Source organism: Bombus flavifrons, chromosome 2, assembly GCF_040668555.2.
Source record: "Bombus flavifrons isolate JBK064 chromosome 2, iyBomFlav1_principal, whole genome shotgun sequence".
NCBI classification, from domain to species: domain Eukaryota; kingdom Metazoa; phylum Arthropoda; class Insecta; order Hymenoptera; family Apidae; genus Bombus; species Bombus flavifrons.
This window is the reverse complement of record NC_138443.1, coordinates 13,516,053-13,533,724: the sequence shown is the minus strand read 5'-3', so window position 1 is coordinate 13,533,724 and position 17,672 is coordinate 13,516,053. Positions and strand designations below refer to the sequence as shown.

Genomic DNA, 17,672 nt, shown 5'->3' with positions numbered 1-17,672 from the left:
AGAAGCGGCGCCGGCTAATTGCATGCATTTTTAACGGACGATACGTCGTAATCGGCGCTGCCGGTATGATGGAAACGCGAGCATAAAGCTTTACGCTCGCGGCACCCTGGGGAGAACGTTCGAGGGGTCTCGGCTCGACTGCGCCGTTTTTATTTTACCGTATGGTCCTGTGGAAAGGGTGAAACGGTAACTGCGATACTTACGACCGAGCAGAAATTCCTAAAGGGGTCTTCTTTTTCTTGTTCTTCCTCTTTTTTCCTCCTGTTTTCGGCTGTGACGGCTTCTCGTTGGAGATTAGCGCAGACCGTCGACGTATCAATTGTTTTAAACGGATCCGAGGTTTTAATGAAAAGCAAAGCGGAGCGAGGGGACGAGAGATGGAATAACAAGGGTTATGGCAAATCGTTTTCTGGAAAATTTTGGTGCCTTAAAGACCAGATGCTTTCTAGACTTTCTCAGAATTTGTTACTTTATATCTTCGATGTAGATGTTCGTTAAAATTCACATGCGTTCAATTTACGAGGTTCCACGATCGGCAACGAACTATATAAATCGTGTCGCACCTATTCAAGGGGATTTAATGGACATTGATGTATCGACGATTCGGGACGGGCGTCCACGTGGCGTGATTAACGCCGACCTGTCCATACGGCCGAGAATAACGGCTCACGGCTTTCTGGTGTCCCCGCGGTGAGATACGCCCGGACCTCGTTCACCTCAGACGATCGGCTCTCGGTGTCGGCCTCTTTCGCGAGATACTCGTGTCGAGTCTTCGACTTATCGACCTTATTACGTCGCTGGCCTCTGGGCTACCGTCTGCGGATCTCTCTTCCTGACAAACAGATCTCCAGACCGGTTGCCGAGCTTAAGTTTCGCGACAACGGAATCAAACGATTCTGTTCTACTTTCGTTTGCGTAGATTATTATCGTTCAAATGTCGGTGACAGATTGTCAAGATTGTCAAGATCTGTTTGGAATAAAAAATAATCGGACAATCGCTCGGTACGTACGTCCGTCAGCCGTAACGCGAGTCATCGTCGTTAAAGCAACTTCCTGTTTCCGATTTCCAACCGATTCCAGGAAATCCAACGAGTCACTACCGCGCTGCCTCTCCTAAGACCCCTAACCGAGCGATCGCTCTGGCAAACGACACGTTTGACAAGTCTCGTTGCCGCTCGTTACTCCTCGTCGACTATGTCATTTGTCTCCGGAGAATAATCGACCAATCTCTCCGAGCTTCACGCGCGAAACAGAAAGAGGAAACACGGAAGAACACGAAAGAAGAAGGAGGAAGAAGGACAGAGAGAGAAGAGAGTAATGGTGCTGCTGGTGCGCGGAGTCAACGAGAGGGCCGCAATTATGTAATCGCTGTGTCATTGCGTTTGAGTAATTCCATTAGCTAACGTACGAGAGAGCAAGTGAGGAAAAACGCACGTCGCGAGCTGTCGACCCCGAGCATTGTGCGCTGGGGTCACGTTCTCACCTCCGGTAACTGCAAGGACCGCCATTTTTGCTCGCTCGCGCTCTTTCTCGGTCCTGTAGCGGTCGAGTCGATCGTTCAGGCGATTTTAACGCCTTGTCTGTCGAGTCACGGTGTGCACTGGATTCGAGTCATCGGGAGATCTCGACCTACGTTGGTAAACCGAGTGATCGGTGCTGAGTCGAGTCGAAAAAGTTTGGATCGGTTAGGATTTTTGAGATTTGGTTAATTTCAAAAATTCGATGGCGACGTATACCGGGATTTCGATTAATAGTAAATGTTAATCGTCTAAATACAGTTATTTATGAAGTCGGATAATCTGCTGATGATCAAACATTAGCGTTACGATATAAATTATCTTCTATTCTCTCGTGATCGTATCAGCTGAAAGTGAACTGTCTAAGAGTCGCAGACGTATAAACCGAAGCTAGAAAGGAAAGAAAGAGTCGTGTGGAAATCGGCGACTCGAATTCCACGGCGTGCACGATACAGACCCGCAACTACACGGTGTCCGCGATTAAATCAGTCGGCCGCGATGTCACCTCCTGCGCATGGTATGCGACGAAGGAATCCTTGACAGGAGGTCGCCGGATCCTCGTGCCCCCCCGTGGCGCATGAATCACCGCGACTCGCCTCGCCGTGTCTTGTCGCCCCTCGGCCAAGGTGACAGCTGTCAAGCGGCTGCTATACGGCACGGTGTACGCCGCGCCGTGTAGGAGGTGTACGCGTCCCCGCGTGAAATCCTCTCCTCTCCGTGAACATTCTGACCGACCACGGGCAAACCATCCACTGGCGTAGACGTCCAGAACACATTTTCCTGTCGTTTTACCAAACGTTATTTCTTCGGATTTAACATCTTGACGATATCATGGTATCGTGTCTCGTATGTACTGTCCATCTATACAAGGTGTTCTACTCGTGACAAATATTCTAAGCATTTCTGTCGGCATGTATCAAAAACAAGTAAGAAAGATTTTAAGGAATTCGTATAATTGTGGAACATGAAGTCGCTGGTGGTATAAAAAATCTTGGCAAGATCGTCTACAGCAAGAACAACTTTGCAGAAACCAGTATAGCTTAGAGAAAATATAGCGAAACGGGATCGATAAATAGCATTGAACCGCGATATGCATACAATACGCACTACACGACATTCTTGTTCCAGCATTCACGTTGCGAATATATTCGACGTAAAACCACGTTTCACTATTTAGCAATCGTACACATAACGTTTCAATAATACTCTTAAGGCACCTGCTGATCTCATACAAAACTTTGTGATTTCTTAATAACTATTCGAGTTTACCTCATTCTTCTACAAGTATGCTGATACTTAGGAACAGAACGCATTACTTGCAACTTAGGCTAAATCTCCAATAGAAATCCAACAGAAACCTTCGAGATTCAACTCGCGCTATTTCTTTTCCAGCATTCTTCAATTCTTTTTCCTAGCTTTTCCGCGCCAAACTTGATCATAAGACACTGTCACCGGAACGCGCTTAATCCGATACAACTTTGCATCGACTCGCTTCTCCCGCATTCCTATCGCAGGTTCAGCGAGTATAGCACCGGTTCCCATGTCCGTATCTCGATCAGAAAACGACTACGCTCCGTATCTATAGATCGATTTGCGTAGCGCGCGATTACAAAAGTAAAGCAAAAGGATTACACCGATGAAACTAGTTCTTACACGAGGAACAAGTGGAAGAAGAAGAAGAGGAAGAAAAGGAGAGGAAGATGGTGGGGAAAGGTGAAAAATTTCCCAGGGCTCGTTAACATCCACCTGTGTTCTCGCGCCATTGCGTGTGCACGCGCGTGCACGCGGTTCGCCTTGACCCGCGCGAGCTACCTCCGAGGGATGCTCGTCGATCGTCTCAGACACAGTTGGGAATTAAGGTACTGGGTAAGTGACCATGCAGTTGATTATTTTCCTTTGTGTTCCCCTGTGACATTTTTATTTTCCAACGACGCACGAAGGAGAAAGGCCATATCGACTGATACCTCTTAGCGATGAGATCAAGTACGTAAAAGTCGATTTAATTTTGTTCGTTTCGATGTTGTTCCCTGATATCTTTAAGGCTCTTTAAGGCTCTTAAGATTCTTTAAGGTCCTTTCACGGTAAAGGATACCAATTAACCTGCCTTGATACGTCGAGAATATGTAGAGGATTTGCGTAGAGGATGTTTGATCGTCAGATTTATTAGACGAGATTGCTCGTTGTTGAAACCGTCGAGTATACAGGATGGTTGGTAACTGGTGGTACAAGCGGAAAGGGGGGTGATTCTAGGCAAAAAAAGAAGTCGAAAATATAGAACAAAAATTTTTCCTTTGAGGCTTTGTTTTCGAGAAAATCGACTTTGAATATTCGCTCGGTACGCGTGCGGTACGTTGTAACGGATCTCACTGTAGATCGTTGTCTCGATGGAAAAATTAAAAAAAAAAGAAAAGAATTAAAAAAAAATTTTCATTCTATATTTTCGACTTCTTTTTTCGCGTAGAATCACCCCCTTTCCGCTCGTACCACCATTTACCAATCACCCTGTATTTAAAATAATTAAATAAATTAGTATACAGACAATATTCGCTGAGACGCTCGTACAATGTATAAGTCGCAAACTAAACTCGTTGATAACTACTCGATAGATGCTCGATAACTGTTACTGATCCGCACGACCGACTGATAGTTGGTTGATAACTGATAGACACTGACTGATAACTAAACGCTTACGATCGCGTCCGTTTATTTATACTGGTCAGGGGAGAGTAGGAAAATTCAAATTCGCCTTTGTTCGACGGTTACACGTAGCGGCGGCATCGTTTTGCCTGGAATTTATTTATTAATACATTGTGTATATCCTAATGATATTGCTACTCCGAGGCAAAACGACAACATGATTTGAATCGTCCTTTAGCCATGTGCCGCTACAAATAATGCGACTGTACTAAGATACCGTACAAAACTCTAAAGCGGTAGAGGCTGAAATGTTTTCTCGAATCTGCTTAGACACGCGTATTAGAAACCTGAATTTCGCTCGATAGAGCTATTCCACGACAACTTGGTGTTTAAGTACCAGATCTAACGCGGCGAAATGTCAAAGCTTCCCGTTATCGCGATCCTGGTTCCCCGTGAACAATGTACCATAAAGGCGTTTTGCGGCAGAAGGCTAGTAGGACAGGTCAGGGTACAGAAACGATCGGACACGTCCATGGTGCTCGTAGGACAATCCGTTAGCCGCGTTGCCCCCATCGAATCGTCCGTGATCCGAAACGTCCCTCGAATGTACCTCGCTCGACCGACGTACGAGTCTCTCTTTTCCCTCCCGACAATGGTCGTTTTTACACGTGGCGTTGGCATCGTGACTGGCGTTAGGTGTTGCCGCGTCTATCACGCTCGCGTACACGCTGCCAGCCGGTAATTTAGCGGCGAGTCTACGTCGATTTCTTCGACCGATAAAGCCACGCGAGAGAAAGAGGCGACAAGGGAGGATCGTCCTGGCGAATAATTCAGGGTCGACTCTATTTTCCAATTGACGGAGAGAAAGAGAGAGAGGAAGAAATGAGAGACTTGTATCTGGACGTTTGAATCGACCGCGCGACGGATGAGTCTTCAGCGCCATCGTTTCCATGCGATTCGTGGTAATGACAGAATCAAAACCGAAGCGTTCTCGAGTTTCGTTGCTGTTTGCGCGGCTCTTGTTCTTCGTGGTTCGTGGTTTTGATATTTGTGGCCCTAGAGAGGATACCGTTTCTGTTATTCCTCTTTGTTCCCGACGATGGTTTCAGAGGGTTTCATAAGACTCGGAGATCTTTTTGATTTCTGATATGACGCGCGAGAAAGACTTCGTACATGTTGCTGAATTCTAGCATCAGCTTTTGAAAAGTATCAGATGGATCGATCGGTTGGCAGCTTTTGTGTCTCTCCTGCGGAACGAAACGATGAAATCGTGCAGCGATTGTTCACAATTGGCAACTGCCGTGTCTCTGCACCGAGAGATGACCCTGCCATTCTGTAGAAAGCAAGTATGTCATTTCATCACGAAACCCTCTACTCCTGCACCGATTGTTTTCCGTGTCACTGTCGTTCGGTCACTTCCTTTTACGTGACTTCGTGACACTCGCTTCGGGACCTGTTCTCCCCGTGTCCGAGTCGCTTGACCAAGTGCGACGATCTCGTGACATTTCGTCCACATAAATTACTTCTGGATGAACGAGGACTGTTAGACCCGTACGATTTCGCGGAGGAATTCGAAATACAATTCGCTACGAGGCTGAAAAACTCGTGTAGAAAGATAATGTGACTTGCATTGACCTATGCGCTGCGTTAAAGAATACAAGCAAGTTCCAATTGAATCGTTAACACACCGCGAACAACCGATTGCCAGAAAAAAGCACTAAACCGGCCAATTACGTTCACACCGTATTCGCTAGAAAGCAACAGTATCGTATAATACCCTTCAAACGTGTCAGAACGTTCCTCTCCATTAACACACCGTCCTCGAAACACGTCAGGATACCCAGGAACAGAAAGCAGTAAGTTCAGACAAAGGAAAGCTCTACGACCGTTGGTCACGCCAATTTTACGCACGATCGCGACCAGTACCGCCATTACGTGCGCTTTGACAGCCATTATCCGATCGACATTCTTGCGATCGTCGCACCATTTCGTCTCGTTATTGTCAGTTTGCCGATAGCCGGCGATGATTAACACGTTCAGGTATTCGAACGTACGTAAACGCTTTGACAGGCAATTAAATTTCTCACAGATGCATAAAAATCCTACTTACAAGTAAAGTTACCTCGCTATTAGACTCACTCTTTTAAAACGATGTTTTATGCAGCAGAATCAAAGTACACATGTAGATACGAAGTTAATGATACGCTGTATATTCTGTGGTTAAAAGATAGCGTAATTTATAAAACGCATGGTTTCAATACGCTATCAAAAGTAGCTTTTTTATTATTTCTCGTATTGTCTATCGCAGACTTGAAACAATGGCGACGTCAAAATCGCTCGAGCGAATCGTCCTGTCTCGTGACTAGCGCTCGTCGTCGATCGCGCCTCTTCGTGACCTCTTCGATTCAACCGCGCGAATACAATTTAATAATTCCCACTAGCTGTACCTGGTCAGCTGCTTTTTTCCCCGGTCGTAACATCTTCGAAGATACCCTTTAGCCTCGATCTTCTCGGCCGTATTTCGATCGAGTCGATCATTCGGTTCGCGCCGCTTGCGTCACACGGAGAAACCGTGATTACTGGAATAATCGATTAAGCACCTATCGAAGAAATTTATTGGATGATCGATCAACGTTGTCGAAATGCGATCGAGAAAGAAAACGATCTTTCAAATATTTCGAATTCAGCATTTGGCAACAAATATTTCGTTGCAAGTAACGAGCTGTAAAGAGTGATCGGATGCAATGTTCGAAATAACGATTTCTATTCTTCCAAAAGGAATCTCATTGCTTCGAAAGACATGTTCAAAAACCGACGACACTCCCAGAGCACGGCTGGCAGCGGAAACGATCGACACATCAAGCATAGAAAGAAGACTAAAATGGAAACACCCAACAGATTTCATAAAGGATATAACCTAACAAACACGAAGATGGTACCCCGCTGGGGGTAGCCACCCACATGATAATCAAACAGCCAAAAAATTCTACCAAATGTCCAAATCGGACAAATTGTGAATGTAAACAACTAAATAAAAAAAAAACTCCCAGAGCAAACTTTCAAGCACTGTGGTGAAGAAAATCTCCGAAAAAAATGAAAACTTGAAAAGAAGGTTTGTCGAAACCGTCGCTTTTTCGAGAGTTTTAACACAGTCTCGCGTTAACGATCTATCGCGCGAGCGTCGATCGACGAAACGTCGACGAGCAACGGAGAAAGTATCCTTTCAGGCGGCCGTGTGACTCCCTTTCTTTCGCTGCCCGGACCTCAATGGCCCGGAACGTGAGAGAGCAACCAGTCGACAATGTTTACGGCAGTCGCGTTTACGGCCGATTTTCCAGCGACGTCGTAAACGTATAACCTGCTGCTCGCTCCTGTACTGGGTCCATAAAACCGGCGACACGATCGATGTTCGTGAATTTCGCGATGCTGCTCGTGGGAACCTGACACTTCGATGTTCTAAAGTGGATCCGCGAACAGATGCTAGTTGAGACCCGTTCGATTTCGAAGGAATCGATGGCAGAATTTAGAAAGTTGTTGGGTGTCATCGATGAAAGATCGATAGTTCAATTGGTAGAATGAGATTTTGCAAAGAGTCGTGATCAAAGTGGAAGAGAGCACGTGTCGATGTTTATATAGCGAAAGAAAAATAAGAATAGATTTTTGACGTGAAGCGACGAGAGTACAGATATTTTGTAGCTGCGTGTTAGAGTGAGATGTTTATATTTGTTAGTATCTTCTTAGTTGGTTAGTTAACTAAGAAAGTTACGCTTTCCAACGCTCTTCAATATACGCGAAAACCTTGCACAAATGGAATAATTCAATCGCACGGTTGTAACGACTTCTGAATTCCTCTTCTTAACTCATTGATCTCGTTTAACCTTCATCAAATTACCGCTGTAATCTCGCATATCATTGAATGCACGTTGATTGTCTCGAACGTCCAATAAAATTGTAATTTTCGCGTTTTATCTTCTACATCTTCGTCGACGGAAACGGTTCCCTGTTCGTCGTGAATATCCATGATCGTTACATTATCTGAGTTACCTGAGAAATTAATATCTCAAAGGAAAGAAGAAGGAAACGAAACATCTTTTGTCTGGAACAAAAATTTCATCGATGTGGAATAATCGTGGTTGAATGAACGAATCATCGATGCAACGATAGCAAGAAGAATATCTTGCGTCATCGTGGAGATACGATACGACTATAACGATCTCGATTATAACGCCGAGCTACCAAAGAGCATTTGCGTGCAGAAAACGATCGATTTCGACGACGACGCCACTCGGCTGTATGTCACCAAAGTCGGTGGATACGCGAACGTCGATAGTCACTTAGCGGTTCATCAGAAGCCGCTAATCTTAATTCGCTTATCGGATTATTCGTGGGTCCTGGCAATGGAGATGTCTGGCGCTCGAGAGATAATCCGGTCGGTATGGTAATTCGATGGAAGACACGTCGCGTCGAAACCCTCCTGTTTCTCTGCTGCTGCTGCATCGCACTATCCATCGACGTTGCTTTCCGTAGAACTTTGTTTCACGTTCCTTGTGACAACAAGAAGCTTCTGTAAAGCGACGATAAAATATTTCGATCTATGTTGTTACAGATGGTTTCAAACGATATGATACGATACGATGGTTTCGCATAATCTTATAAAAATAACATATAATAAATTGTAGTAGTTAATCTCTTGAACATCGAATGTTTCTTGTGCTACGGACAAAATTTCTGTCTATCGATTATCTCTTCTGATCTTGTAAAGATATATAATACGTTAAAAATAGGACGAGTTTTATCAAAAAGATCCGTCGTTTAATTAGTTAATTCAACGCGACATCCAGTGCTACTTGGGAATCCACGAATTGACGAAGATTTACAAGCGGCAAACATTTGTCCACGACGAAGCGAGATAAGAGGTCGTCGACCATAGTACAGTGGAAGATTCGCGTTCGATAGCGGTCCAGGGAGCGGTCATTCCTCGTCTCCGCGGGTCGCGGATATATTCCTCCGCCGCATCTACTTTGCACTGTCTCCGCGTAATCTCCATCAAGCCATAAGTCTCTGCCTCGGTCCCGTCTCGCGAAATGACCGGTATTTATCTCGGCGTAAACGCGATCGCCGCGTTTAATTGCCGGATTTGATGCAGATGCGGTCGTGTAACGAGCCGCCAGCCTCTCTAACGAGCGCGTTCTCGATCGCGATCGCGATCCGCTCGCTTTCCACCGCGCCGCTCGCTTTTCTTCCCCCTCTTTGCCTCTATTCCCGCGTACGCTTTCTACATAGTTGGCCATACGATTTCGAATGTCACGCGATACAGCTCCCCCTCCGATGCGAGCTCTCTTCTGGTTAATTCACCGTTCGTCGATCGCCGCGTGTCGATACGTCCCCGTTAATTGAGATCGATGCGAGATGGATTCGTCATGATAAATAGCATTCGCGGTACTGATAGCCTTCTTTCTAACTTTTGTTTTCTCAGTGGCGTGGTTCTCAGAGATCGATGCGTGTTGCTCTAGTTTCGAGCAGATTTACTTAGCGATACTGATTAAACATCTATTGGGAATTGTATTTTTTTTTTTTTTTTTGATGGTTGCGTAGGTCAGACGGTTGCTTTGGCATTGAGATCTTACGCGGGTTTGGTAGAGGCTTCAGGGAGTTTGTGTATTTCTCGTCGCTCGTGCTCGAGATTAACACTTTGACGGTGTCACGTAGGAGACACAAGAAATCACGAAAATGATAGATCGCCTGTGATCTTCTCGCGTCGCAGTTCGAATGTTTCACAAATAAGGTGAAGAAATCGAACTTTGTATATGGTAATAGAATTTACTATACAAATCCAACAGAATGACGGTTCAAAGTGTTACAACAGACTGATTCAAAATTGTTGAAATATGTATGTGAGTGCGCGGCGTCTCGAAAACAGGTGAGTGTAAACTAGTCAGTCGGTTAACAGTCGGGTATAGAAGAAAGTGCTGAGACGCGTGCAAGTATGTATCGATGAATATATAAGGAATCGTCCATGAAATAAATATATTACTATTTTAATATGAATCCTCAGTGTAAATTTAGTGTTCCTATAACATTATTTCGGCTTCAAAGGTCCACAATTCTTAACAAAAATGTTACAACAGACTGATCTCGAGCGCTAATTTTGGAGGATTTTTATACTGAGGTTTTAGTCCCTCTGGAGGGGTTGTTGTTTGGTGTATGTCAGAAGCGGCTATTCCGCTACTATTTGGTTATTGTTTCGATGGCTGTGGCATGCATGGTGTTTAGCCTATCCTATTACTGTCTCTGAGCGTATGACAACGGCCACGCCGAAATCACATGTTTCGCTCGGGAACCCCACAGTGTTTTAACACAGTGCACCGTTCGATGCAGCGATGACCACCGTAACTTCACAAGAGAAGCCTGATATGACCTGGCCGATCATATATGACCGTCAAATTGTTAAAGATCCCAAATTGGAGATTGTGAATTGGCGGTATTAGGAGATCGTACTATTAGAAGTATTTAAAGGTTTCGTTTTAATATTACGTAAGCAGGAAATCTATCTGAAGTTCCTCTAGAAGGCCAGAGCATTTAGTTTTATCCAGACTTGTAAGTTTAGAGAATCTGACGAGTCTAATCTCCAAGCCCTGAACGCATGTGACGGGTGAACGCCCTCGGTCGCGCATAGTACCATATCCACTGAACCAGAAGATCTCGAAGATTCAACGGAAGATCGTGTGAAAATCGACGTTCGTGAGAAAGGAAATACCGATTCTCCATTTTACCAATGTTCTAACGTTATCCACCGATACACGAGTAGATACCATGGGAGGCTGGTGATCACGCTGGACTGATCGAACGACCACGATTCGATTCTCTATGCTGAGTCAACGTTATAAATCCCACCATGGGGGGCTAACAACCACGAAATTCCAAACTTCCCAGTTAATTCGCCACGGCCACGTTTAATTGTCCGGATATAATTGAACCGGTAGCGTTCAAGCACGATCGGCCGATGTCACTTGATCGCTGACATGATTTACCGTGCACGTACGATTCGTGCAATTCCGAAGAAATTCGAGAATAGGATAGCGATATTCAAACGAGAGGTCGATGTTCCGTGAGATTTTATCGATTGCGTCGATACTGATACATAATTAAACGACCCGTTAGACGAGTCGGTTGGACTATTGATCGGTACGTATTTCCTATCTGGAGTTTCTAACTCTTTCAGGATTTCTTTTAACCCTGATATTTTCTACAAATAACGTACTTCAGAAGATATGACGGATATTATTTGACGGTTGACATTTACAGCCTAAAAATGCCTAAGCAACGAAACTTCGCGTAGCAAGGAAAGCTTTCCTCTCGCCGCGCCTAACTCGGCATAACATAATCATAGTCAATTACAGCCTTTCTCCCGACACTCCCATAATCCGCAACCAGAACCCAGATAACCGGAAAACCTAGCTACCGGTATGAGTCACTGCTGCGATTCTCCAAGATCAGCGCGAGACCTCGATTCTCCATCATTGGCCGACGATGACACAGCTGGCCGGCATAACCGTATTTTGCCCTCGGACTTACGCATGCTTGAGCACGCAAAATGCGGCCCGATGATCCTCCTCTTAATCACGGAATCGTCTCACCGATCAACCTCTCTCCCATCTTCTACGTATTTCTTCTTCTTTTTCCATTTTTTCTCGCTGCAGGCAGGTTGTATCGATAAACGAATTGTGCACAGTCGGGCCACTGTCTTATCTGGTCTCGTTGAATCACTCGATGCCCGCCAGTTGCACTTCGCATAAATTCCAAATTATTTTTCTTTTCTTTCTTTTTTTTTTTTTTTTTTTTTTGGTTGTACGAAGTTTTGGTTTTTTTTGTTTGGTACGAAGAATGCAAAGGTTTACGTAGCGTGTTGACAAAATGATAAAATATTCATAAATGGTAGTGGGTATATGAATGACGAAAAACTTTGCGAGAAAAAGTTGGTGAAGCTATAGATTGTAATAGACGGTTATAGAAGAAAAAATGTACGTGTCGTTCGATAAAATGTTAATTCGAAAGCGGGAGGTTGATGGAAAGGCTAACAGGGAACGCGATATCCGTCCGCGTTTTACGTAACAGCCGCGGTGCGCGAGGAAAATTATCTTCGACGTTAATCCTCGTTGCAGCGCACCCACGTCTCCCAGGACATTTCCATATTCTATCGCGATAAGCCGCGGCCAAGGAAAAACGAGACGCGGGAGGAGCCGCGCCGCCGTTCGCCGTTTTATGTCGCCGTCGTATCACGTTCGAGTAGAAATTTTTTATTCTCTCCTGCGACACGGTGTCGTGTCCTTTGCTGTTACTTGTAGCGTGATTTTACAGGCGAAAGGATTGTCGTGAGGCTCTTGCAAACATTTTTTAAATTGCTTCGCCTTAGTCGTACTGTTCCACTGATCTATCGATAACGCAACGTTGTACGAGTATTAAGATGCTTGCAGGAAATTAAGATGAACGTAAAAAGTCGCTAAAACATTGTTCTTTGTTAGACGAGCGAACGTTCCTAACCCGTGGAATAATAATCATCGACTCTATTATTCGACAAAAAAAAGCTCCATTTTTCCACCGATTTCCTACGCGAATCCCAAAACGCCAGTCACTACTCTATCTTCCCATCTACCACTTATGGAATTCATAATGGTTTCGCGCTTGTCGAAGCAAACGATATCCTCCACTGGAAAGGAAGACGGAGTAAAAAGTGTAAGAAGAAAGCAAGGGGAAAAGGCAAAAATCAACTAGACGCAGAAACTTTCTTTCGGGGTAGTATTTACGTCTAACGAAAGTGGCAGGTGTCTACCGGGTAAAAGGGGGTCCCGTTATAATAGAACAAAGTCGAAGCTTATTACGGGCACGCATGTCGTGTAGAAAATTAAACTGGCAGTTCTCACTGATTAACACTTGGGCGCGCACTGTGGTACTTAATAAACGCTACGTGTCGACGTGGAACGGTGATTAATGAGTACCCGCGATCGGTCGAAAGTTACGTGCCAAAGTGTGTCTGGCGGTGCGCACTGGCTTGTATCGGCTGAGAAAAAATTTTGCTGGATCCCCGTGAGGGATTGGAATCATCGGTGCCACGATTTTCGGTGAGAGCGTGCGCGTAATTCGTTCGAGTTATTAATCGCTTCGCCCTTTCCGCGAACCGTGCTCCATGTAATCCCTACCATTCAGGCGAACAAAAGTCAGGCTGCTTGTTATGTACAGCGAGTATTCATAAACCGCGAAGCGTGAAAATCTTTAACTCGCCGAAAGTGGAATTACACTCGCTCGTGTGAAAGAGAATTGTACAATAATTGATTTTACGGTATTGTGGTGTTGATCTGAGAATTTTGTAGCAACGTCGGCATTTTTCCGAGTGTTGGAAATTATCGGGAAGCGAGAATTGATATGTAAAATCAGAGGAATAATTCTATAGCGAAGAATTAACTTAGAAGTAGGCAAAGGGGAAATAATAAAAAATGTCAATTTCAAACAAAACTCATAATTGATCGATGTACGTTTATATTAGGCTGTCCGAAAAGTCTTCTTCGTTTTATAAGGAAATAATAGACGCACGATGTTTTTTGTTTTATACAGGGTGGTTGGTAACTGGTGGTACAAGCGGAAAGGGGGTGATTCTACGCGAAAAAAGAAGTCGAAAATATAGAATAAAAATTTTTCGTTCGAGGCTTTGTTTTCGAGAAAATCGACTTTGAATTTTCGCTCGGTACGCGTACGGTACGTTATAACGGATTTCACTGTAGATCGTTGTCTCGATGGAAAAATTAAAAAAAAAAAACGAAAAAGAATTAAAAAAAAAATTTTCATTCTATATTTTCGACTTCTTTTTTCGCGTAGAATCACCCCCTTTCCGCTCGTACCACCATTTACCAATCACCCTGTATTTATTGAATTATGCACGGACGTAATAATAGAAATATAACGAAATGGATCATACCTAATTCAATAAAACAATATAAAACAGAAATTGTTGTTCATCTATTAGCACCTTATGAAACGAAAGAAACTTTTCGGACAATCTAATATTATATTACGAAGATTTGAAGCTTCTGAACTGCCACGCGATTCGCCTTGCATATCATTCAACTTTTTCTTGCAAAACGTTTCGCTATCTTCAGTCGTTTTAAACCTAACCCAAACATGAAATACCCTATACTATTCTTGGTGTTACATTGTTGGATATCTGTGCGGTAATCTCGACTGGTTAGAAGTGGTATATATGTACGTTGATCTATGACATGTAACAGTAAGTAACTAGATAGTAAACTGTTTGGCGTGTTAAAAGGACGCAGGTGTAAAGACTTGGGTTTCCTAATGGTACGTGGTGCGATCGTTTCTTCGAGTTTCTCAGAGAGAAAGAAAGAGAGAGCTCGACTGTATTATTGATAGGTTTGCTAATAGGTGTGAGAAAAGTGTTGACGGTCGATAAATCTAGTTGCAGAAGTAACTGATTGTTTGATAAGACAACAGCGTTCTTACGATTAGTCGAATAAAGGAATTTGTTGACAGGTGACGGAGCCAAATTATTTGACGATATAGTCGCTGTGATTGCACCACCGTTGAATGAAGTGTATTGTTTTTGTTCAATACAAAATGCTATACTTTATTTGTCGACGGTACAATCCACTGTCCACCGTACACGATCCATGTTGATGAAACGACGATGTTTGGCTTTCAGAAACGTTATAACCAAATACGTAATTTAGTTCGCGAACTCGGGGGAAATTAAGCGTCCCAAAAAATGGGGTTCACCATGGTGAACTCGTTAAAACCGAGCAAAAACTGCCTGTTTGCGTGGCAATTATCAGGTTTATCGGTAGTAACGGTAGGATTACGTAAGAATCCGGACGCGCGGATAATCTGCGATAATGGCACCGATGGTAATTACCGTAGGATGGCAATCTCTGTCTCTCTCTTAGTCGTGAGTTAATTATGCGCGTGCAAGGGTACGCGTAATGGGAGGCCTGTTCTTTCCCCTCCAGCTGATAAACTCTCATTGCCCGACATATTTTTCTTTCTTTGTATACCACCGTCATAATTTACTGGCGTATAATGAACGTATCGAACATTGGTGTTGCAAGACTCCCAGGAAGCGAAGAGGATCGATGGAAGACCATCGATAAAATTTTGACTCGATGAGAATAACGTGTTCTAGAGGCGGTGATACTTATGGTTTTATTCTGGCTGATTATAGATCTCTGTTGGGCGATAAGAGAAAATTCTTAACAACGTTCGGAGATTAGATGCGAGTGTGACAGCCTGCCGTATAACAATGTTTGATCGTGTTCTTTTGCTCGTTACGACCCGCACGATGCTACGTTACGCGTTAAACCATCGTTGTCGTCGTATTTCGGTATGTTCTGAGAGCTTCCAGGTAGTTAGAAGGTAGAAAGGTGAGCACCATATGCGGAATGATAACAACCGGTTGCGTTTATTTGAATTTTCTGTGCTACTATGTTGGGTAAGTTAATTAATTTTGCATTATTCCAGCGAGAGAAAGATAAAATCAATAGAACTACATGAAACTTTTCAAGGCTACGGTTGTTTCTCTTCGACCAGTATCCACGTACGTGAACACTTTTTCTTTCGTTATGTTGTATTATAAATTATCACTCTTAATTGCCCTTAATCTTTTTTCCTTCGACTCTCGCGGATGCAAATTGAATGGAATATGCTTAAACTAGAAGAATAGGTGGTCGGATAAAAACATTCATCCTTGAAGAACGGACGACGTGAGTAAAAAAACGTGTCTATAATTCGAAAACAAGGTCAAGTCGTGAATAAACTTGTTTCGTCCATCGAGTCCAATCGTAAGCTGTTTCCCGCGAATTAACTTGCACGTGGTGCGCAAAAACCAGCCATCAATCATACCAGAACGCAAACCGAAAATTTGGTGCGTTCATTCGTGGCAACGCGAGTACTCTAAATCAGCACGGCAACAACGTGGCTGGACTCACGGTAAATCGTGGACGGGAGGACAAATGGAATTGCGAACGAGCCCATCGATCAAATCGAAAAGAGCCACGAGGGACAAATGTCCCCGAACGGCCGCGAGAAAGGTTAAGGTCGTCTCCGTGTTTGTCGTGGTGTTGCTCGTCGTCGTCCGGCATCAGAATTCCGTGGAACGTTATGCAACCGAGCGAGGTGAACCCGCCCGGTGCCCCTCGAGCGAGTCACGATAAATTTCCATTCCGTTCACCACTCCCTCCCGAACCAAGGAAACCTGACCGGGTATTCATTTTCTGACGCGATTCTGCGTTTCAGCTTGAGACCTGGCTTATGGCGCAAATTACAGGAGAGCCGCGTTAATTGAATGTTGTTGCGGACGAGAAATGTTGAATTAACGAGCCACTGCCGAGTTTTTATTGTGGAAAATGGTGGAGATTGTACGGAGTTAGTTTTGGAATACGAGCTGATTTACGATTTCCAATTAAATCATAGACATAGTTTTCGTTAAAGGATGTGTTTAGCGTATGTTTAATGCGATTTAATCGTCGCGTTTGATGCTCGTTTGATGGCTGATTTTGAATGTTGCTTGAGACCGGAGATGTGGAATTAACAAGGTACTGGCAAACTTCTATTGTGAGAGAAGTGGCAGAGATTGAGTCCGATTAGTTTTGAAACGAGCTGATTTGCAATTTCGAATTGATTCACGAGGATAATTTTCATTAACGCGCGAATTTAATACGAGTTGCGATTTAATCGTCGTCGTTTAGAATATTGTTTGGTGCTCATTTGATGGAACGTAGGCAGTCGAGGTGCTATTGTAAATCAAGAGAACTATACTTTATGCAGCGCTACGGAAATCCTGATCTATGACATGTGAAGTGCATGTAACGCCTCGATAATATCATTCTGTCTCCAATTATCTCTTTGAAAACCGCTCTCACGTTCCAGGCAGACGTCAACTTGCTAATTGCGCAGTGACGAGACACAGTTTGAAGGTTAGACGTTTCAGCTAAGCCGTCATGACGACCGTTGTCGAGTTAATTGAAATTAAACGACAAGAAGCAGCGGACACGTTACACCTGTACGTTATTTCGAGTTTCTCGAGTTTCCTGATCAGCCGCGATCGTCCCTGTTGAAGTGGTCACCACTTCTAAGAAAACTCTACATCTGGTCTTTTTAGTTTTCTCAAGCACTGAAGCCATCGACAGCGCGTAGACAAAAGACTGCGACGAAGTCAGGCCATAAACAGTAGACAGGCGACGTTGGCTTCGGGGTTTTCAGTTATTGGGTAACACAGCTAGCGTGCGGATCTGGACCAGCTCAAATTGTATTCTTACTTATAATTACACTTATATTTGAATATATTTTCTGCCTTACAATTTATCCACGAGTTTTCTCTGTTTACACATCGAATAACCTCAACAGTCCCGTACTTCGCAGGTGTCATTTCTGCGCTGCTGAGATCATTAAGTACCGCGTAGAGTAGATACCTGAAAGATTGATTTTCGAATGTGACGAAGAAACGTCGATACCGAT

The 17,672-nt window shown here is 44.0% G+C and overlaps 2 protein-coding genes across 2 annotated transcripts in view; one reads left to right on the top strand and one right to left on the bottom strand.

Annotated features, from left to right (window-relative positions):
• Positions 1–17,672, top strand: part of LOC138189704 (uncharacterized) — a 181,134-nt gene that overhangs the window by 54,978 nt on the left and 108,484 nt on the right. The window lies entirely within an intron of this gene.
• On the bottom strand, positions 2,003–11,625 carry LOC138189654 (uncharacterized; the record flags this gene model as incomplete). The annotated part of the gene is given in 9 exon segments (XM_081833784.1): positions 2,003–2,130; positions 2,133–2,177; positions 2,180–2,297; positions 2,949–3,085; positions 3,088–3,133; positions 3,135–3,190; positions 3,193–3,258; positions 3,261–3,353; positions 11,586–11,625. Coding segments are annotated over 9 exon segments (729 nt in total), but the record flags the coding sequence as incomplete, so codon positions are not given.